At 37.0% G+C, this 19,971-nt stretch overlaps 1 protein-coding gene and 1 long non-coding RNA gene across 2 annotated transcripts; both read left to right on the forward strand.

Annotated features, from left to right (window-relative positions):
• The first annotated feature begins 6,714 nt into the window (after positions 1-6,714).
• Positions 6,715-8,222, forward strand: LOC116194402. Its single transcript, XR_004154425.1, has 3 exons — positions 6,715-6,935; positions 7,116-7,294; positions 7,427-8,222. It is a non-coding gene; the product is annotated as an uncharacterized LOC116194402 (long non-coding RNA).
• Positions 8,223-8,612: 390 nt separating this feature from the next.
• On the forward strand, positions 8,613-10,248 carry LOC116194403 (caffeic acid 3-O-methyltransferase-like). The gene is made up of 4 exons (XM_031523214.1): positions 8,613-9,238; positions 9,336-9,646; positions 9,764-9,828; positions 9,902-10,248. Exons 1-4 carry the CDS (start codon positions 8,628-8,630, stop codon positions 10,199-10,201), a joined length of 1,287 nt encoding a protein of 428 aa, XP_031379074.1. The 5' UTR covers positions 8,613-8,627; the 3' UTR covers positions 10,202-10,248.
• Positions 10,249-19,971: the final 9,723 nt, after the last annotated feature.

Consider the following 19,971-nt stretch of genomic DNA (forward strand, 5'->3'; position numbering starts at 1 on the left):
GCAAGGAGTCAAGGGGAGTTGAGATTTGACAGTTCGGTGGGTAATCAAAAGGAAATGGGTAGTGGACTGGACCAGACAGAATTTAACAATGAGCCGAGAAAGGATTTTTCTGACGAACAAGATGCAGTGGACGTGGGTGAGCCTGAGGCGCCTCATATTGAGATGGAGAATTCTGAACGAGTATTACGGTATTTTGATCGACATAAATCTACACCGAAGGATTTGAAGGATTTTGAAGTGCATATTCACACTACTTTACACCCCCCCCCCCCCCCCCCAAGGACATTCTATTGAGCAATATTTGTCTTATTATGGCGCCTCTAACAAATATCTTGTGTATGTAAGTGCTTTGGATTTGGAGGTAGAGCCTTCATCTTATCATGATGCAGCAGCCAATTCATAATGGAGGCAAGCTATGGCGGAAGAAATTACGGCACTGGAATCCAATGGGACATGGACCATTGAGCATCTGCCTCCGAAAAAACGATTGATCGATTGCAAGTGGGTATACAAGATTAAAACGACGAGAAGATGGGAACATAGAAAGATACAAGGTATGGCTTGTTGCGAAGGGATTCACTCGGGCGGAGGGAGTGGATTTTAATGAGACATTCGCACCGGTAGCAAAATTAGTCACGGTAAGATATCTTCTAGCTGTGGCTGTGGCAAAGGGGTAAGAGATACACCAGATGGACGTTAATAATGCATTTTTGCATTGAGATCTTGACGAGGAAGTTTACATGCGCTTACCACCTGGATATTCTTCTCAGAGGCTAGGTGTGGTTTGTCGTCTCAGGAAGTAACTTTACGGGTTAAAACATGCTTCACGAAACTGGTATGCCAAACTTGCAGATTCCATGTGGCATTATGGGTTTCGGCAGTCGGGAGCGGATCATTCACTCTTCATACTAATCGTGGCAACGTTTTCCTTGCGGCCTTAGTATATGTTGATAATATTCTTGTGGTTGGGAATAATCAAGAGCAGTGCACATGTTTCAAGTGATATCTTGATTAGTGTTTTCGCATAAAAGATCTAGGACCGATAAGATATTTTCTTGGGATTGAGGTGACCAGAATGAAATCTAGGTTATTTCTTAATCATAGGAAGTATGTGCTCGAGATACTCAAGGAATGCGGGATGCTTGGTGCACGACCATCTACATTTCCGATGGAACAACATCATCGGTTGACAGCGGATTTAGGAACTCCTGTTGATGATCCCAATAGGTATAGGCGACTAGTTGATCGTCTGATTTATCTGATGATTACATGACTGGAACTCTCTTACTCGGTACATATCTTGTCTTAGTTCATGCAGGATCCACGTCAAGACCACTGGGATGCCATGATGCAGGTACTTCGTTATTTGAAACAATCGCCAGGGCAAGGAATTTTTCTTCGGCCAAGCTCATTGGAACTCGAAGTATATTGTGACTCAGATTGAGCCAGTTGTCCATTGACACGTCGTTCAATCACAAGATATTTTGTAACATTAGGAGGGTGTCTCATCTCCTAGAAGAGAAAGAAGCAATCGACAATGTCTCCCTCTTCAGCTGAGCAAAATATCAAGCTTTGGTAGGGGCAATTAGCGACGTCTTATGGCTCCAGAGCTTACTTAATTCTCTTGGGATCAATTATTTTACGCCTATTCGACTATTTTGCGATAATCAGGCTACTTTCCATATTGCAGCTAACCCAGTGTTTCACGAACAAACGAAGCACATAGAGATAGATTACCACTTCGTTCATGAAAATATTCGGTCTCGCGTGATCAAAACTTCACACATTTCGACAAGGCTACAACTTGTAGATATCTTTACGAAAGCTTTAGGGAGAGATCAGTTCCGCTTTCCTTTGAGCAAGTTGGGCATTCGAGATCCTCATACTCCAACTTGAGAGGGAGTATTACGGGATATATTATGTTGCGAAGATTAGCGGAACTATTTTGTATATAATCTTAGCTAGCCTAATTCGATTCATGTATAATAGGCAATTAGATATCGTAGAAATCTTTCCTATTTTCCCATTGTATTTAGCTATATGTTCACGTTACCAGAGTTTAATAAAAAATCAAGCTTTGAGCTTCGGATTCATAGTTTAACAGCTATCATAACTTAAGTTTTTCTTGTCCAACTTTATGACTACTAATTTATTTTTTGGATTTTGGCCCGTTTGTCTATCAAAAACAAAGATGAAAATAACCATCCCAAGTTTGATCCCCGATAATCTCATTCTCGGGCTGCAGTAAAAGGAGACCGAGAGGCCCGCTTCAATTTTAAGGGCTCGGTGTAGAGGACCGGAGTAAATAATCGAAAGTCAATTCCAAAACATTGTGTCAATAAGCCCAACCCCACTCACAAGTTCAATACACTGCTCTTGACTATTGTGACTGTGCCCATCGACTGATCAGGTCTATGAAATAGACCGCTCAATTAATGACTCAATTTCTACCTCCTAGACAACTTGAAGGCTCCATTAGTTCCAGAAATAAGTGAACCCGCTTGTGGCAAAGTACGAATGGCATTGCAATAAAGGGTGCAGGAGTCTTAATCTGCCCGAATATATCACTGTTCCTTATTCTTCCGACCACACGCACCAATCGTATTACGCAACATCACCCACCACTAGAACGCTAAGCCGGTTTTAAGATGAACGCTTAGTCATTTAAACCGGTTTTCGACTATGACTAAACAACCATTATTGTCGAGCTTCCATCATTATCATCAAGCCGACAATGGCTTTTGACGATGCGGTTTTCAAATATGATGTCAACTCGGGCATCATGTATATGTTTGATCGTTAATTGTTTCATAGTTGGAAGCTCACGGACGGTCACGACAGCGAACCATTGACCGTAGTCACCCGTGAGCATCAGAATTCATTTCGATCATTTTCTTTACTTTTACTTTTTCTTTTTCTTTTTCTGTTAATTGCATTTGATCAAAAAATATAATTCTTCATATAGTAAAATATTGTACTATGTTGTCCATTCATAGTATCATACATATATAGATGGAGAAAGATGGGATGGAACTACTACAGAAACTTCATAGATTAACGGCGTGGGAGCCTACAAAATATATGATGCTAGCAACTTTTATTTAATAAATCTTTCATGAATATTGCATCATGCTTTAGGACATACAAATGCTTTTAAAGTGTGGCCATGATCTTATCTATTTAGTCTCTCCATTCCCACTCTCATGAAGGCTAGAAAAATATCCTTGTAAGTTGTTCGAAAAGCATTTCTTGAAATGTAAAGAGACTCCACCATCATCAGGAATACTCATCACTCTCGAGCCTCCTTTGCCGCCGTTGCCTCTACAACTACCACCTTTTCTTGGAGGTGCCACCGCCAATGCCATCGCTTCTTCTCCCGCTCTACCTCCTCCACCCTTGCCTCCATCAACTGCCACCACCCTTACATACGGCCCTTAATAATAATAATAATAATAATAATAATAATAATAATAATAATATCATCTTCATCATCATTATTATTATTATTATTATTATTATTATTATTATTATTATTTTATCATATATTTTTTTTATTTTTTTGGCTTACGTAGCTATTATATATAACTAATATTTTTATTTGAGAATTAGGGAAAGGATGTTGATCGGGAGCAGAGTTGGAAAGAAAGCAGATGATATTTATAGATTATTTGATGGGAAGTCTTTGGGTGTATTATCCGATGAGATGAGATCAAATCAATTGTTATATCATGAATCGATGTTTATCCCCTTCAAAATGACTCTTAGGATGAATAAAAAATTGATATTTGGATAAGTATTATTAATTTTTTAAACAACATGAATGGTTACACAAATCTTTTTATTAGAAATTTAATTTTTCAAGAAGGTCAAGAGGCAACTACGAGCTGAATGTTTTTAAAAGATGACTTCTCTTAAGTGCTATTAAGCTTTTTTTTTCTATATATATAATAGATAGGTAGTTTTGGCAAATAAATGTTGGACAATTTTTTTTTTCCTTTTGTAAAAGTATAGATATTATTTCGTCTAATTATACCATTATGATTTAGTTTAATTTTCAAACTCAGTAGACGGATGGTTGTCAATGAGAATAATATTTTGCCGAGCGGAAAGTCATACCTTGTGATAATGATCGTCGAAAGATAAGTGGATGTCTTAATTATCATGATTGGTTATTTCCCATACCAAATTTGGGAGAATAATAAGACAATGAATTGGTTGTATGAGATAACCACTAAGCTTATGCCATCAATAATTTCAAGCAGGGTGATAATCAGGTAGTCAGCAACCAGAGCCGATTACCCAAAATTTTGGTGATCGACTTGTTTTTTGTCAAGACCAGGCAATTGATAAGAGCTTGATTCATAACGTGGCCATATTCACTAAGAGAGGTATAACAGAGAAATAGTAATGCTATAGATATAGATTGCTTGTATGAGATAACCCCTAAGCTTATGCCATCAATAATTTTAAGCAGGGTAATTATCAGCTAGTCAGCAATTAGAGGCGATTACCCAAAACTTTGGTGATCGACTTGAGAAATCAAGACCAGGCAATTGATAAGAACTTGATTAATTACGTGGCCATATTCACTAAAAGAGGTATAACAGAGAAATAGTAATGATATAGATCTAGATTGCTTGTATGAGATAACCACTACGCTTATGCCATCAATAAGGGTGATTATCAGCTAGTCAGCAATCAGAGGCGATTACACAAAATTTTGGTGATCGACTTGTTTTTTATCAAGACCAGACAATTGATAAGAACTTGATTAATTACGTGGCCATATTCACCCAGAGAGGTATAACAGAGAAATAGTAATGATATAGATATAGATATAGATTTAGAATCTTAGATGTAGATAGATATAGATGTATATCTTCTTCTTCTTTTTTGTAGATATCCTGGTATTCGGAAGCGCAACAGACTCTGACTAATTCAGTTCATGTCAGGTCAGCGCACTAAAATAATAAAATTCGTACAGCACGAATTTTCTCTATTTACAAGAGTCGAACTCAAGATCGAAGTATATTTACTTTTATTTTACAGATATTTAAAAATTATGTCTTAATTAATTAAACTGACATATTATCGCTAGGGGAAATTAATCGATGGAAGGATTAAATAATGATAGCTCATGGAATGACAAATTCGATCAAACTTTTGAAGCCGTCCTTGTTGAATTCATTTTTGACGATTAGCATATCCTAGTCAAACCACAGCCCCCGGCCCTGTTCAGATAATTCTTTCTCCCGAAACGGATGAATAATACTCATTAAATATATAGTTTCTCTTTTCATTGCAAAAAAACAAAGTAAATGGGATTATTTAAGCTCATTACTTTAGATTTTTATTTTCTTATACGAGATTCATAGTCCTCCTTTGTAATTAAAAAAAACCTCTATTTGGTCTGAACTTAGTTAATGTATATTTGCGCTACTAGGATAGTTTGTTGGCGTACACAAATATGGATTACATTCATCTTATTGCTTACCAAGACGGACAGTGACTCGACGAGTTAGTTCAGTTAGTCAAGTCAAATTAAGCATTGCGATCAATTCACGTCAATGTTCAACCTACATTTTGAACAAAGCTACTTGCTTGAAACGGTTTATATAGAGCGAGCGAGCTAGGCATTAATTTCTAACCCCATTTATTAGGTCATTGTCAAATTTATATATGTATATATGAATTTTAATTCAGTTATAGACTCTAAAGCATTGTTATCGGAACAGGGCCGGATCGGCCGGTTCGATCGGAAATCGGCATCCTCACCGGTCCGGTTCTCAATGAAATCGGATATGCAAGATTAAACCGTTAAACCCAAGAAACCGGCCGGTTTTAAGCAAAATCCCTTTGAACCGGCTGGTTTAATGGGTTATGTGGCTTTGCTTTGTGTTTGAAAATGTTCAAAATTAAGATTTTTGGGGCAAGAGTCAAACTCCTAACCTCCTACTACCCGCCATTAATGGACCGCTCACTAACCACGCAAGCCATGCTTCTTGTTTGGTCTACGTACTCGACTTTAAAAGTTTTATTGTCATTGAAGAATTTTTTTTTTACCCACAACTGTTGCATGAATGTATTCCGTGTAATTTTTTTGAATTGGAGTATGTTAAACATCAATTTTCTTAATGATATAAATAAAATTTTAATTTTAATTAAACTTGCGGTCCGACCCATCGAACCTCCAGTTGAACCCGTAAACCCATGAACCCATGCTCCTTCCGGTTCAACGTTCGGTCCGGTTCTGATAACACTGCTCTAAAGTCATCTATCACTTTAAAATTAATATTTTAAAAATTATTTTTTATGGAGTCATTATCAAAAATATAATTTGTATTTTAATATGTAACCATGTGTTATATCACATAGAGTAAATGCATTGGGTAGAATTTGGCCATTTAATATATATGAAATTAAATTACTTTTAATTTAGTAAAGATTATTTTAAGAATTAAATTAAAATTTACTATTCTATCCCTATTTATTGTGGTGTTACTACTATATATATATATATGTATATATAGATATAGATTGTACTTATAGGAGAACTTATTTATTATTTTAAATAATACATAAATGATATTTATATAAATTTATTGTTTATTTAAGTACCATTAAACTCGTCTTTACATGTACAGATTTACCAATTCGACGCTATCTATTAGGTTGTAGTCAACTTTATACCTATCTATATATATAGATGAAAGCTGTCTCTTTAAATTAACAAAAGAAAAACAAAATTCAATCACATGTACTCCCTCTTAATAATGCTTCTCGTTCATGGCAATGCATGTGGGAATATATAGGTTTCTTTACTTCTTAGTAAAAGGGGTCGGAGCCACTAGCACAACAACCTTGGCAAGGCGTAATCATGTGGCCTCAATATTGTCACATCATGTTCGGCGACCCCGAACGAACCTTTACAAAAGGTATGCATATTTGCTCCCAAAGAGTCTCAAACCTCTAACGTGGAGTTTGGAACACCGGGAAGTTACCATTGCATTACCGCCTCGTTATTATGGAAATATGTAACTTTTTGTCTTTTTAGATGTTAGAAATGAGATATAATAAACTATAAGTTAATAAAATTATTTTTCTTGATAATTAAGGTTGGCCTTAGCTTCTCTCCTGTTACATTTGCTTCACATGCATCATAAAAAGGTATGGAAGAAGTAGTGAAGAAAAAGAAGAAGAAGAAAAGAAAGAAGAAGAAAAAGAAGAGGAGATGGAGATAGTCATTGTTGGTGGGGACATTGGTGGCCTTGGCCACTGCCCTTGCTCTTCATAGGTCTCCTTATTTCTCTCTTTTGCACATTTCCTTATCTTAATTTTAATAAGCCCTTCCTTAATTCGGTGGATTGATAATGTTCCTATGCAATGTCCACTACATTTACACGTACATGCATTTGGCTGCATGCAGGGAAGTTATTACATGTTTGGTGCTCGAAAGATCTGACTCCTTACGTGCAACTGGAGCAGCCATGACCAGCTTCAGGACTAGTGGGTGGCATGCCCTCGATTATCTCCGGATCGCCTCGTCGCTTAGGCAGACTACAGTCTCTATTAAAGGGGTCGATAGTAGAGACTAAAATATGGCATATATGTGACGGCAATGGCAAGCAACGGCAAAGGCACAAATAGATAAATATAATAGCTCATGGATGGTGCCTGCAGCATATATCTGCCAGAATCAGTAGTGGTTAACTATGTGCTTTATGATCTATTTGTTGAGCAATTGATCATTCGATCCTTGATCAATCATCTCTGACTACTATATACGTATGTATATGTATATGTATATGTATACATACCCCGAGGAGAATGGAACAGAACACAATCATATCGACCCATTGAGAAGCTTCATTTGGCTCTGGAGTTCTATTGCACCAAAATTGAGAGTTTGATATAATTGATTTGTCAAATTAGGGGAAAAAAATAGCATGAGTGTGAGAGCATTCTCTAGCATGATTTGGAAGAAGGGGCAATTAAATATTTATTAATGAAGCTTCTTTAGAATGACAAGATCTTGGATCAGTCTTTTGTGGCTGCTAATTAAACATTGCGACTTTCGTCCCAGATCGTGGCGTCCGGACGAGTCATGTCGCGGCTTGATGCGAACAAAATATAAATCCAGTATCTTTGAATTTCCAACACTCACCATGGAAATATATTATCCTTTTCCTTATTATACCATTTCCCAAGAAAGGGATACTTTTGATTTGAGGACCCCCCAAGAGAAATATTTCTCAGAAACTGTGTTTGTTTCTGTTCGGCTTGTATGGACAATTGACGGATAAAAGAATAACTGGTTATTTTTGACTTCTTTACTTCTGGGACCAACCGTTGTCTGCCTATGGCATATGTGTCCAACGCGCTTACTTAACTTGGGATATAAATAAAACTCGATCCCAACAGCGATATGTAGTCGAACTGTTTTGACATGCGTTTCACGCTGATGCACAGATAGATACATAGACAAGGAGATCAAACCCAGCACTGTATCTGCACATATTCCAGTCATGTAGCATAGAAACAAGAATGCAGGCATGTAAATACGGCATGTATGTATATTAAAGTCAAAGTCAGTACACTAACGGCAGATCAGAAGCTATCTAGAATGTATGTATATAACACCCTGCACCACACCAGCAATGTTCGAAGCAACCATAAACAGCTGCAATCAGCCTCGGCTGGTTTCAGTAAAATTCCTCTTATCTCTGAGAGACAAAGCTGTCCACTCTCTAGTAAGTAAGCAGAACATACTTACAAAGCCTGGAAGAAGAATAAAAAAATTACTTAGCACAGAAACAATGAATTCCACAGCGAGTGCAGCCTCTGTCGATCATTCAATCTCTAAACTAGAGGACGAACCCTACCTGCAGGCGCTGACAATCTCAACCTTGTTTTCATTCCCGATGATCCTCAAAGCTGCAGTCGAGCTTGACGTCTTAGGGATCATTTCCAGAGCAGGCAGTGCAGGAGTATCTGCTGGAGATATTGCTTCCCACATTCCAACAAAGGACCCTGACGCATCGAGGAGGGTGGACCGGATGCTCTGCCTCCTCGCGGTCAACTCCATTCTGACATGCTCCCTGAGTGAGAATGATGAAAGAGGGGTCCAGAGGATCTACAGGCTGTCTCCAACAGGTAGATACTTTGTCCAGCAAGGAGATGAAGGATCAGCAGCCTCAATGTTGGCCCTCAACGCCCACCCAATCACCATGGAGGTTTGGTATGAGATCAGCAGTAAAACTTAATTGACAGCAGGTGCTATCTACTAAAATCTCCCAGATTCCAGTAAAGATTAGTTCTGAGTTCAAATTGAACAGGTCACATGCTAAGGACACTATCCTTGGAGGAGGTAACGAGTTCAAGAAAGTACACAAGAAATCTGCATTTCATTATACAAACATCGACCCCACATACAACCAAATCTTCAACCAGGCAATGGCTGATCTCACCACAAAAGTGATGAACCAGGTGCTGCAGATATATGGAGGATTCGAGAGACTCGGCTCACTGGTTGATGTGGCTGGTGGGACAGGGAAGTGCCTTGCTGTGATCACCTCCAAGTACCCTCCCATCAAAGGCATCAATTTCGATGTGCCACATGTCGTTGCAACTGCGCCATTCTATCCAGGTACTTCCTCCTACAGGCTTGTTATACTTCCTATCTTTTGTGAGATGCATATATCCTGCTTTTAAGTGTTTATTGGGGGAAAATCTAATAGAAAGGACCCATGAAACCTTATCACAGGTATCAAGCACGTCGGTGGAGATATGTTTGCGAGTGTCCCTAAGGGAGAAGCAATTATGATAAAGGTAGGTTCATGCACTTTCTGTTTCCGAGCTATCAATCATCGATTGACTCAGAAGATACTGTATCATTTTCAAGGATGCCCTGCACAACTGGGACGACGAGCACTGCATAAAAGTCCTAAAAAATTGCTATGAATCGCTGCCTGAAAAGGGGAAGGCAATTATAATAAATGTTCTGATGCCAAAAGCACCAGATTCGACTTTGGCCTCAAGGTACATCACCCAGCTTGATGCTACCATGCTGATTCAGCTAGGAAGCCACGAAAGGACCCAGAAGCAGTTCGAAGCTCTCTGCATGGCTTCAGGTTTCTCCGAGTTCTGGGTTGCTGATCACCTGGCTTATTCCGTATGGGCTATCATGGAGTTCCGCAAATAAGACTCTGGATTAAACGAAGTTCAATAAGATCTGAGCGCTTCTTGTTATGTCGAATGAGTTCCACATGTTGAAGCTTTCAGTTTGGTTACCATGCATTGCTTTTCTGCACTTGATTGAGGAGCTTCAAGGTAGTAAAATAAAGTTCGTAATTACTGTTTCAGGTTCTCAAGAAATTATGGTTTCCTATACCATTATCAGTTGTGGCTGAAGTTTATATTAATTTGATTTATGAGTCGCTGAATCAGTGTTTGGAGGGGCAGTGGTGACGCATCTTTACCATGTAACTCCAAACATGAAACCACCCCCATCTCATGCCTTTGAACTGCATCTGCAGTTGCAGATGTTCTAATCTAAAACCTGACCTTTTGAGACAATACAGATCCCAGCAGTTTAATAACATCCGATGGATACTTTCCCAGCAATTGGGTGGCTTCTGCTTTCAATTTATTCGTACAAATTCCAACTATACCGTTCTTTTTCAATGTGACAGTTTTTCAATGGAAACACCGGATTTTAAATATGGATGGATATTCCACTCTTTTTTAACTAATCCAGAAAGAATTTCCCTTTCTATTTCTCAAACGTATGTAACGTTACAACATTAAATGAGCAAAGAAGTTACAGTATGGTAGTGAACAATGCAGGGCTTTGCCTGAATTGATAGTAGAACGCGGTCCAGCGAGGTACATACTAACAATTGTAAATTTAGTCTATCAGATTCAGAATTTTCACCGGTCCACATGGAAAACATGATACCCTGATAAAACACATATGGCTGATGTTATAACGGAAAATGGCTGATATTTTGTAGAAGCTGAGAAGCTTTCGAACAACCCGAGGCCAAGTATATGTTGTATCCATCTTTACTGGTAATTCGGCAATATGCCAATGTTAATTGCCCCAGATCATTATTTCACTCATTTCCCCCCTTCTGTCAAAATACCAAGTCAGTGGGACAGGGAGGTCTACAGGCTTGTCAAAGGGAGAAGCAATTATGATAAAGGTGGGTATAGATTTCATATTTAGGAAATAACTGATTTTTTTGTTGAATTTATTTGTATCCTACTGATCAGGTCTTTTCGCTATGACAGTTAAATAGACAAGTCGTACTATATAATTTCTTGATTTGATCGTATTCAATAAAATTGTTTATTACCGTAGTTTTTGCCCATGGCCAACCATGTTTATCCATCTCTATACTTGATTCTCATTCTCTTATATTAAATTTCTTCACAATATCAAAGCAAGTTTACAAGGACAAGTCCGCTACAACCAAGGGAAGTCTGTATTTCTTAAATACATAAATTGATCACGTATACTGGCTCCATCAGAAAGAAAAGAACCAAGAGCTTTTATTTGAGTAAAAAAAAAAAATTTTTTAATTGCCGTTGCAATATTTGGTTGTAGACGAAATTCATTGCTCGATTAATCAAATGAAGAAATTACGGAGGTCAAAGTTATGTGCAGGATGAACATTGTTTTCTTACAGTACTGCTTCTAACTTGTTATATAAAACAACTTAATCTTGTACTTTTCGTATATCAGATACCGAGCCCCATGGGATCTGATGGTGGGGAGCTACAGGAAGGGAACCACTACAGTTGCAGACAAGGTGTCGCACGCAATGAGCCTATACATCGGACAAGGCAGGTCTGCTAGTCTTGACGATGCCACAGTGCTCTTGTAATTGTAATGGTCATCTTCTTCAGGGATTCCACCTCTCATTTCGAGTATGACTGTCGCCGCCTCCGACTCTGATTTCAAGAGAAATTCTCGAGAAGTTTGTAATCTTGTATTCTTTTACTTGAAATGCAAACTAGTGCTAATAAAAAGCAATAATAATTTGAGACCATGCATGCTTTGGTAATTAGAGGAGAGGAGAGGGTCCTTTCTTTGTCACTCTTGAGCTTCCAAGTCGAAAGCATCGTATGATCTATTTGTCATTTGCATCTCATTCTGCAGAAAGAAATATCCGAGTTTACTTCACAAATCGGGAGAATAAAAAAGGAGGTCACTGAGTCTCATCTCTGGACGATGTTAGGCATGCAACCATCAGGCCAAACATATATTGGGAAGAAAACATTGAAGTCGTCTCACTTATTTAGCTCACTTAAGCGAACGGACAGACTGATGAATATAATTGCTCATTCATGCCTGCCTGCATCGGTAGTGGTTAACTAACGCTTTGTGACCTTTTCGTTGAGCAATTGATCATTAGATCCTTGATCAATCATATCAGACTATAATATTTATATATACACATACACACACCGAGGAGGATGGAAGAGAACACATTCGTCTCGACCCATTTAGAGGCTTCATTTGGCTTCTATATACAGTTCTTAATAATTTGTAGTTCCATCGCACCGTAATTGAGAGATTTGATATGACTGAGCATTTGAAAAATAGAGAAGAAAATATATATGAATTTGAGAGCATAAGAATCTCGAGCATGAAGTTAGAAAAAAGGGATCTGTAGATATCTATTAATCGCGCTTCTAGAATCACAAGAGATCTTGGAATATTTGGTGGCTGCTAATGAAACTTTGAAACTTAGGTCCCAGATAGTGACATCCGGTCAAGTCATGTCCTAGATTAATAAACTACAAATCGTGTCTGTGAATTTTCAGCACTCAGCATTTAAAAATATGATCCTTTTCCCTTTCCTTTTCCTGTGCTTTTCTTTCGAGGACTTTAAGACAATAATTCTTCAGAAACCGTGTTCGTTTCTTTTAGGCTTGTAGGGACAATTGATTGAAAAAAGAATCCTAGCTTGATCATTGCTTTGGACTTCTTTACTTCTCGCACAACTATAAAAAAAATTTTATTCATAAAACTCAATAAGAAATTTTATTTAAAAAAATAAATATAAATTAAATCACTTAAAACAATCCGAATATGACAATCGAAGAGTATTCATGCATTACTTTTCCTTTTTTTCTTTTTTTTTTGGACTATACATGTGCTACTCTACTCTAAAGCATTAATTTCCCTATTACAACCTAGATGAAATTAAAATGCGAAAAGAATTCCATCCGTATTTAAATTCAATCAATATGAACATGGAGTCCCACACAATGTTTATCTTGCAACTATAGTTCAACCTCATATTTTGTTGGTTCGATCGATCGACCAATTACTTCATCACCAGACTTAATGGCCACAAATGGAAAGGACAAAGTGCAGATAATAGCAATGTGTGCAAACCTGACGCGGCGCGGATCAAGTATTATTAAACAATAAAAGTTCCTGACATATATCGCTAGAGTTTAAACGTGTGCCCTTGGAGTCTAAATTCGGATTTAGGTGCGAGAAATTGTGATCTACACTGCGTCAAAAATACTGTACATTATTATGGTTCACTCACTGATTACAGACTCGCCATAGGCTACAGATATCTTAACAAGATCTGGAAATAAATGTAACAAAAAAACAAAAGAATATATCAGATAAGGATATATACACTAAACTATCTCATCAGCACAATCATATTCAGATATTCTATTGCCGATATTATAGGATAATATCTCTTACACAATGTCATTCACGTCTGGCACTTCAGTACACTTCTCTGGTTTAAAGTAATTTATTAAACCTCATTTCTAGGGTGTGAGTATATATATATATATATATATATATATATATATATTATTACGGAGTGACGAGAAGTAAAGAGACATTTACTCTTCTTTTTTTCTTGAACATATTAGAGATCCTATAACGGTTAACTTAAAAAAAAAAACACCGCGGCATTTCTTATTTCAGTAGTTAGATTTCAATAGATTAAATCTAAATCGTACATGTGTCTATAATTCTATAACGCGAATATTCACTACTTATATTTTTGTTTTTGATGTTTTTGACCATGGATATTTCCAACGATGCTCGAGTCACGTCCGAGAACGAGTTGAACCCTGTTTGTGGTTTATGGCTTGTGATTCAGGTTGATTAAGGATTGATTCGCTGCAATTAGGGTTTGCTTCTTACGATTTGGATTTGGTTATTGTGATTAAGTCTTCAATAATTATGGTCATATTAGGGTTTGGTTATTGACTCCGACTCAAGAGGTCGCGGCCAGCCCTCTGGGCAGCTGAAGGAGGCGGCCAAAGAGCACTCCAACCTTGGTCCATGGCAGAGGGTGTCCCTCCAGTTAGGACGGCGATCGCAACCCCTCACCATGGCGGTGTGATTACGACCAAGAGGGTCGTTGCCCGTGGGCAGGGTCTGTGATCGCATGTCGTCGATTTCGACTTTGCCGAGTCAAGATCATTGTGGCCGACCGTTGATTTCAAAACTCATTGAGTCGAAATCAAGCTCGCGAGACATGGCTTCCTGTTGCTTTCGATGTCTCGATCCCCATCCTCTCCCGAGCCCCTTACAGCCAAGCCCCACCTAAGCCCGATGGTCGCGGCCGGTGGTGGCGCAGTTGTCATCACCGGAAAGGGATGGCCGTGATCGGAGGTTCTTACGGGGCGATGCTAGGGTTTCGGTGAAGGAGAGGGGCGTTTAGGGTTTTAGGGGTTTGGAGAAGATGTTGGTCGAAATCTATGGGTAGGAAATTTTCATGCTACATAAATATCGACACGCGTACCGTCTTTGTAAAATCTAACAACAAAAATAAAAACAATCAAGGTGATTGTTTTTTCAGTCAATTGCCGTAGACTCAAAATCTACTTTGATTAGATGATTTTAATTTTAACTTAAATATAACAGTAATCTTTTTCACATTAAAATTTTATGGTCATTATCATTATAGATATATGCGTGGAATGCAATCTAACATCTGCAAATTAAAAGGAAGTTTCTTTTATAATGTCCATTTTGATGAACTTGTCATTGTTTCTTATATTTCTTAATTATGAATTTAAATTTTTCTTAAATTCATCTTTTCTTATTTCTATTGTTTTTAATAATAATAGACCTATAAATGTGACAAATAACGAATTTGTTTTTTGTAATAAACATTATAACCCTAAAAAATATGATTTTCTAGCCATTTTAAATTTGAAATAATTTTTTTATTTATTTTCACCATTAGATTGGATTTCTTTTACTGTTGCTTAAGTGTTTTGTTTTTCGTTATGAAATTGAGGAAAAAATTATAAAAGAAGAACTACTTCTTTATAGTATGAACTTGTATTAAAATTCAATATAAGTGACATTTTTCGCAAACTACAATGAGAAACATGTGTTTCAAATTAGTAACTTTTGAACTGTCAAAAGAGGGTGTAGCGTAATCATGTGTGCCTTCACTTGAGAACTAAGATGTTATAAGATCGATATTCATTGGGATCACATGTGCCTCTTTATTACTTATTAGGAATTTTTCTTTCATTGATTAGGCCCATGGCCTCCTATGTGACCCAAAAAAAAAAGAATATTATAAAAACATTGAGCCTACTAAAAGAGGATATAGCACAGTGGCATAAACTCTCGCCTAGTAACTAAGAGGTTCTAGGTTCGATATTTAGTGGGCCTACCTGTCGGCGATGAGCGTGGTTTTTAAGCCTTCGCCACCGACTTGGAATTCAGTTAGTCCATGTGACCTGAGACCCAATTGGATTGGAGTCGTCACTACACCGCTTATTTGACCGGTAAGTTTGACTCGATCTTCTAATTAGAAAAATGAGTATGGGGCCTTTGTTACGAGATTAGAGACCCGCAAACTAATAACTTGCCCTTTCAGTATCCTCCAGGGCTCCTAATAGTTCTAACACCTTTTATTATTAAAGTCGAGTTATTTACCTAGAGTCAAGGTCATATTCGCGAATATATAAAGAAATGAATTTACAAATTTACAAACTCCACACAATTCACGTGCCTATGTACAAGTTATACAATCTGACTTTAAAAAAATGGGACGCACATTTGGACTAAGAAATAAAAAATGGGCCATACCTTCATGCCATCATACACATATAAGCCATACATTCAGGCCAATTATTCGCAAAATAGGTCAAGTGGACCTAAAAACGGGGCCTAGGCCCCTAACCTAAAAAAATTCTAAGTTTATTTCTTATCTTTACATATTTTATTCACGGTTTTCCAATTTTCCCAAATTTTATTAATAAGACCTATTTACATGAATTAACCAATTAATCTCCAAAAAATCTATAAAGTGGTCTTAATCCTCTCAAGGTCAATTTGACCTTCGATTTGGATCCTGGGACTAGATTGTTGGGTTTAGTACCCTTAATCCTCATGATTGTATGTCATTATAAGTGATTAATCATTTTTAATTAATTTACACACAAAATTGAAGTTTTAATCTCATCAAGTCAAGTGATTGGCTTATTCCTATTTAAAGGATTTCGGGTCCTAATGACCCATCTTCAAGGCCACAAAGACGCTCCTAAGAGTCTAATTACCAAAATCCCATGTAATGAGGCTAAGTGTACTTTATTACAAATTAGTATAACAATTTCACGATTTGACCAATTTTGACTCAATTGATTACACAAAAATTCGGACATATATACACAAATGGTTATTTACACTAATTAAGCCTAAAGACACCCGATTAGACTCAATTAGACACCAATCCCTAAGGCTGAATCCAGAATTAAGTCAATTTCACCTAAATCTGTCTAATTACTCCTGATTAGACTCTAATTAAACAAAATTCGACCTAATTACACACTAACCCACTCGGTCATACCATCATCCACATGATCAAAGGCTCCATTCATCAATTGAAACAAAAAAAATAAATGGATAGGCCACAATTAGGCCTTATTACACGATGGAAGTGACTAATCACGACAATTAGCACCCAATTAAGCCTCATCGACCCCTAAATCAACCAATTGGTTCTCGGATCAAGTTAGCAAAAAAATTCCAGCATGCTTAAGAGGTCGATTTCGTACTAATTACGGCCAATTGAACCTAATAAAGCCTAATTCCAAACAATAGGAAATTAATTACCCCTAATTCGGCCTAATTAAGCAACAAATTATCAAATTGACTCATATAAGCCTACTTTACAAAAAACTACAGAATGTACACGAGTTTGATTTCATGCTAATTTCATCAGATTAAGCAAAGTCAAGCTTAATTACTCATATCCAAATTTGTCATTAGTTTGATTACACACGATTTGAGCCAAATTGGATCCAGTTGACCACAAATTGGATTAAATTACTATGTGACCAGAATGTTACCACAAGCAATTAAGCAAGATTAAGACCAATTAGAACCCAATTAGCACATACACAACCTAATTACAACTAATTACGCCTAATTATTCACAAATTGACTTGATTAACACCAAATCAAGTCCAACTGGCGTGCAATTAGTTTTTCCCGAAGACGATCAAACTTGATTCAGTCTAGTTTAATCCTAATTAAGTATGATACTATTCGATTAATCCTAATTAAACTCTAAAATGCACAAACTATCCACCTATTAGTCTAATCTGTATATGTAAGAGTTATGTACATGTCGACCAAATATACAAGCTAAAAAGCCCGATTTCAGTTCTGACCAGAACATTGAGTGCTTTTCCTACCTTAGTTCGGGCAAGTTTCGGATCACCAAGCGTGGAATCGTCGAAATCGGGCACTGAACACTAGAAAATCCTACTAATTATAAGAACTATAGGTGTAATTAAGTATTTTAGAGTTATTTTGGCAAAGTTTTCAGCACATGAGGAATGAATGTGGTTTTGCAAACAATGAATGTTCAAAGGAAAAGGTGAAAATTAATTTCGAAATTTGAAAGGTCTGGATGGGTCCAGCTTTCCAAACCTATTCGTTTGGACAGTTGGCCTGCGGACGCGGTTACTTTCCACGCTCAGGGGTCTGGGCGCGGTTGGTAGCCGCGCCTCCATACAGGGACGCGATTCCAAACCGTGTCCCAATCCTAAATATCCACCTCGGTGAGAACGCACTTCAATCGGTTTAACTGAATTGGTCGGGTCATATTAAAATAGCTTATTTGCCCTCAAACTTGTAAAAAAATTTCATTTTCACCTTTTTCGAGATTTTAAATCACATTTGAGCGGAAAAAAATTATCTAAAAATATCTTCGGGTTTAATAAATACTTTTTAATTGGAAATCACCCTGACATGAATATTTCTCGCTATGAGAGAGTATTGATTTCTCCGTCTTGAACCCTTGTCCTCCTAAATAAATTATATAAATCAAAGAGTTTTAATTAAAGAATATCTTCGTGCCTTTTTTGTTAAAAATACGAGCAATTGGGTTTAAAAACAAGGTCTCGAAGAGTGAGCGTCACGTTTGAAAATTTGTTTTACACACGCATCCTCGAAGAAAGAAATATTACCAATTAACTCGTATGGTTTTGAAAATAGGCACGGATAGTTAAATTAAGTACTTAGTACTCGATGACTTATATGTTTATTCTTGAAGGTGCGTCTTCTTACATGCAATCCCAAGGTGTCTTATCCGTTCTCTAATTCGATGTGCTCCCCGAACGAGTATACCCCGGACGGAAATGAGGTGCTTACACTACCTGTGCTCAATTATTAGTTATTAAAATTTTTGTTTCATTGTACTAGACCCATATATTAAAATACATTGAACTAAGCTTTAGAGCAAAAGAATAACAATGCCCAATTCAACGATCGATAGGGAACATAAATGAAAATGCGCATTAGATCAGAAGTGAAGTTGTTGAGAAATGAAACCAATTAAGACTCAAGAGAGCATCAGTCTTAGAAATGTAGTATAGTAATATCTCGTCAATACCTGACTTGTCTTCCTGTATCAGGAGTCTTGGTTGTGGTTCAAATCGAAGGGAAGAATGCCACCAGCCGGAGTTGTATGTATTAATGTATGGATTGTAGGTTGAGCATTGCTCGGTTTCATGACAGTCTTCACAAAACTCACAACTGATGAAGGGGCTCTCAAATTCAATTACAATTGCTTCCACGCTTGACCTCATCGACTGCACCAGCCACTGCTAGTTTACCGATGCTGTCACCCAAAAAATCAAGAAAAGAAAAAAGTAGATTAACCTAAAATAAAAACAAAATAAGAATTTGAACTAAAAGTAAACTGCTTAATCTTAATATTAGCAGAAAATAAAGAAACAATCCCCGGTAATGTTGCTAAAAATTTGTTGCAATGACATTAATCGAACCACACAGGTTTACATATCGAACAAGTAACAGAGTGATAAGTATGAGTATCGTTTCCACATATATTATTCTAAATTCTTGCTAATTACTAAAATTAGCGACCTACTTTTATTGAAACGATCGAATTTGAATGATTTCATAAAATTTAGAAAATTTAAAAAATAAAGCTAATAGCAAAAATCAACTGATAAACAATCAATGCATACAAACCTAAGGTATACAACTGCCCTTAGCACCTATCTAGATATGTTCCCTCTCTCACTATCTATCCAATGACTGTGTTAATCTAGGGTTCTAATTTCTTCTTAAGCACCTTTCGAATATCATAAGAATGTATTCTCATGTATCGAATTAATTACACTATTTTTAGATAATTAACTAGTGGTAACGCATTACCAATCAACCCTAATCGGTTGATCCGCTTCAACTACAATTTGCATCCCACTTGATCCGTTGGCTTCCTTACATGACGAGCTATCCATAGACCTTATCTTTGCACATTTTTCTCATGTAGTCCTGCACCAAATACCAAGTATATAGAGGCTGCAATAATCAAATAGGTATCGAACTAATAGTGAGAAAAATCAAACGAAGACCTACTAAAAAAAACTAAACTAGTCTAAAACAACCTAAAAACTAAAAATAAAAAAAAACTAAACTCAATATTT

This window comes from Punica granatum, chromosome 2 (genome assembly GCF_007655135.1).
Source record: "Punica granatum isolate Tunisia-2019 chromosome 2, ASM765513v2, whole genome shotgun sequence".
NCBI classification, from domain to species: domain Eukaryota; kingdom Viridiplantae; phylum Streptophyta; class Magnoliopsida; order Myrtales; family Lythraceae; genus Punica; species Punica granatum.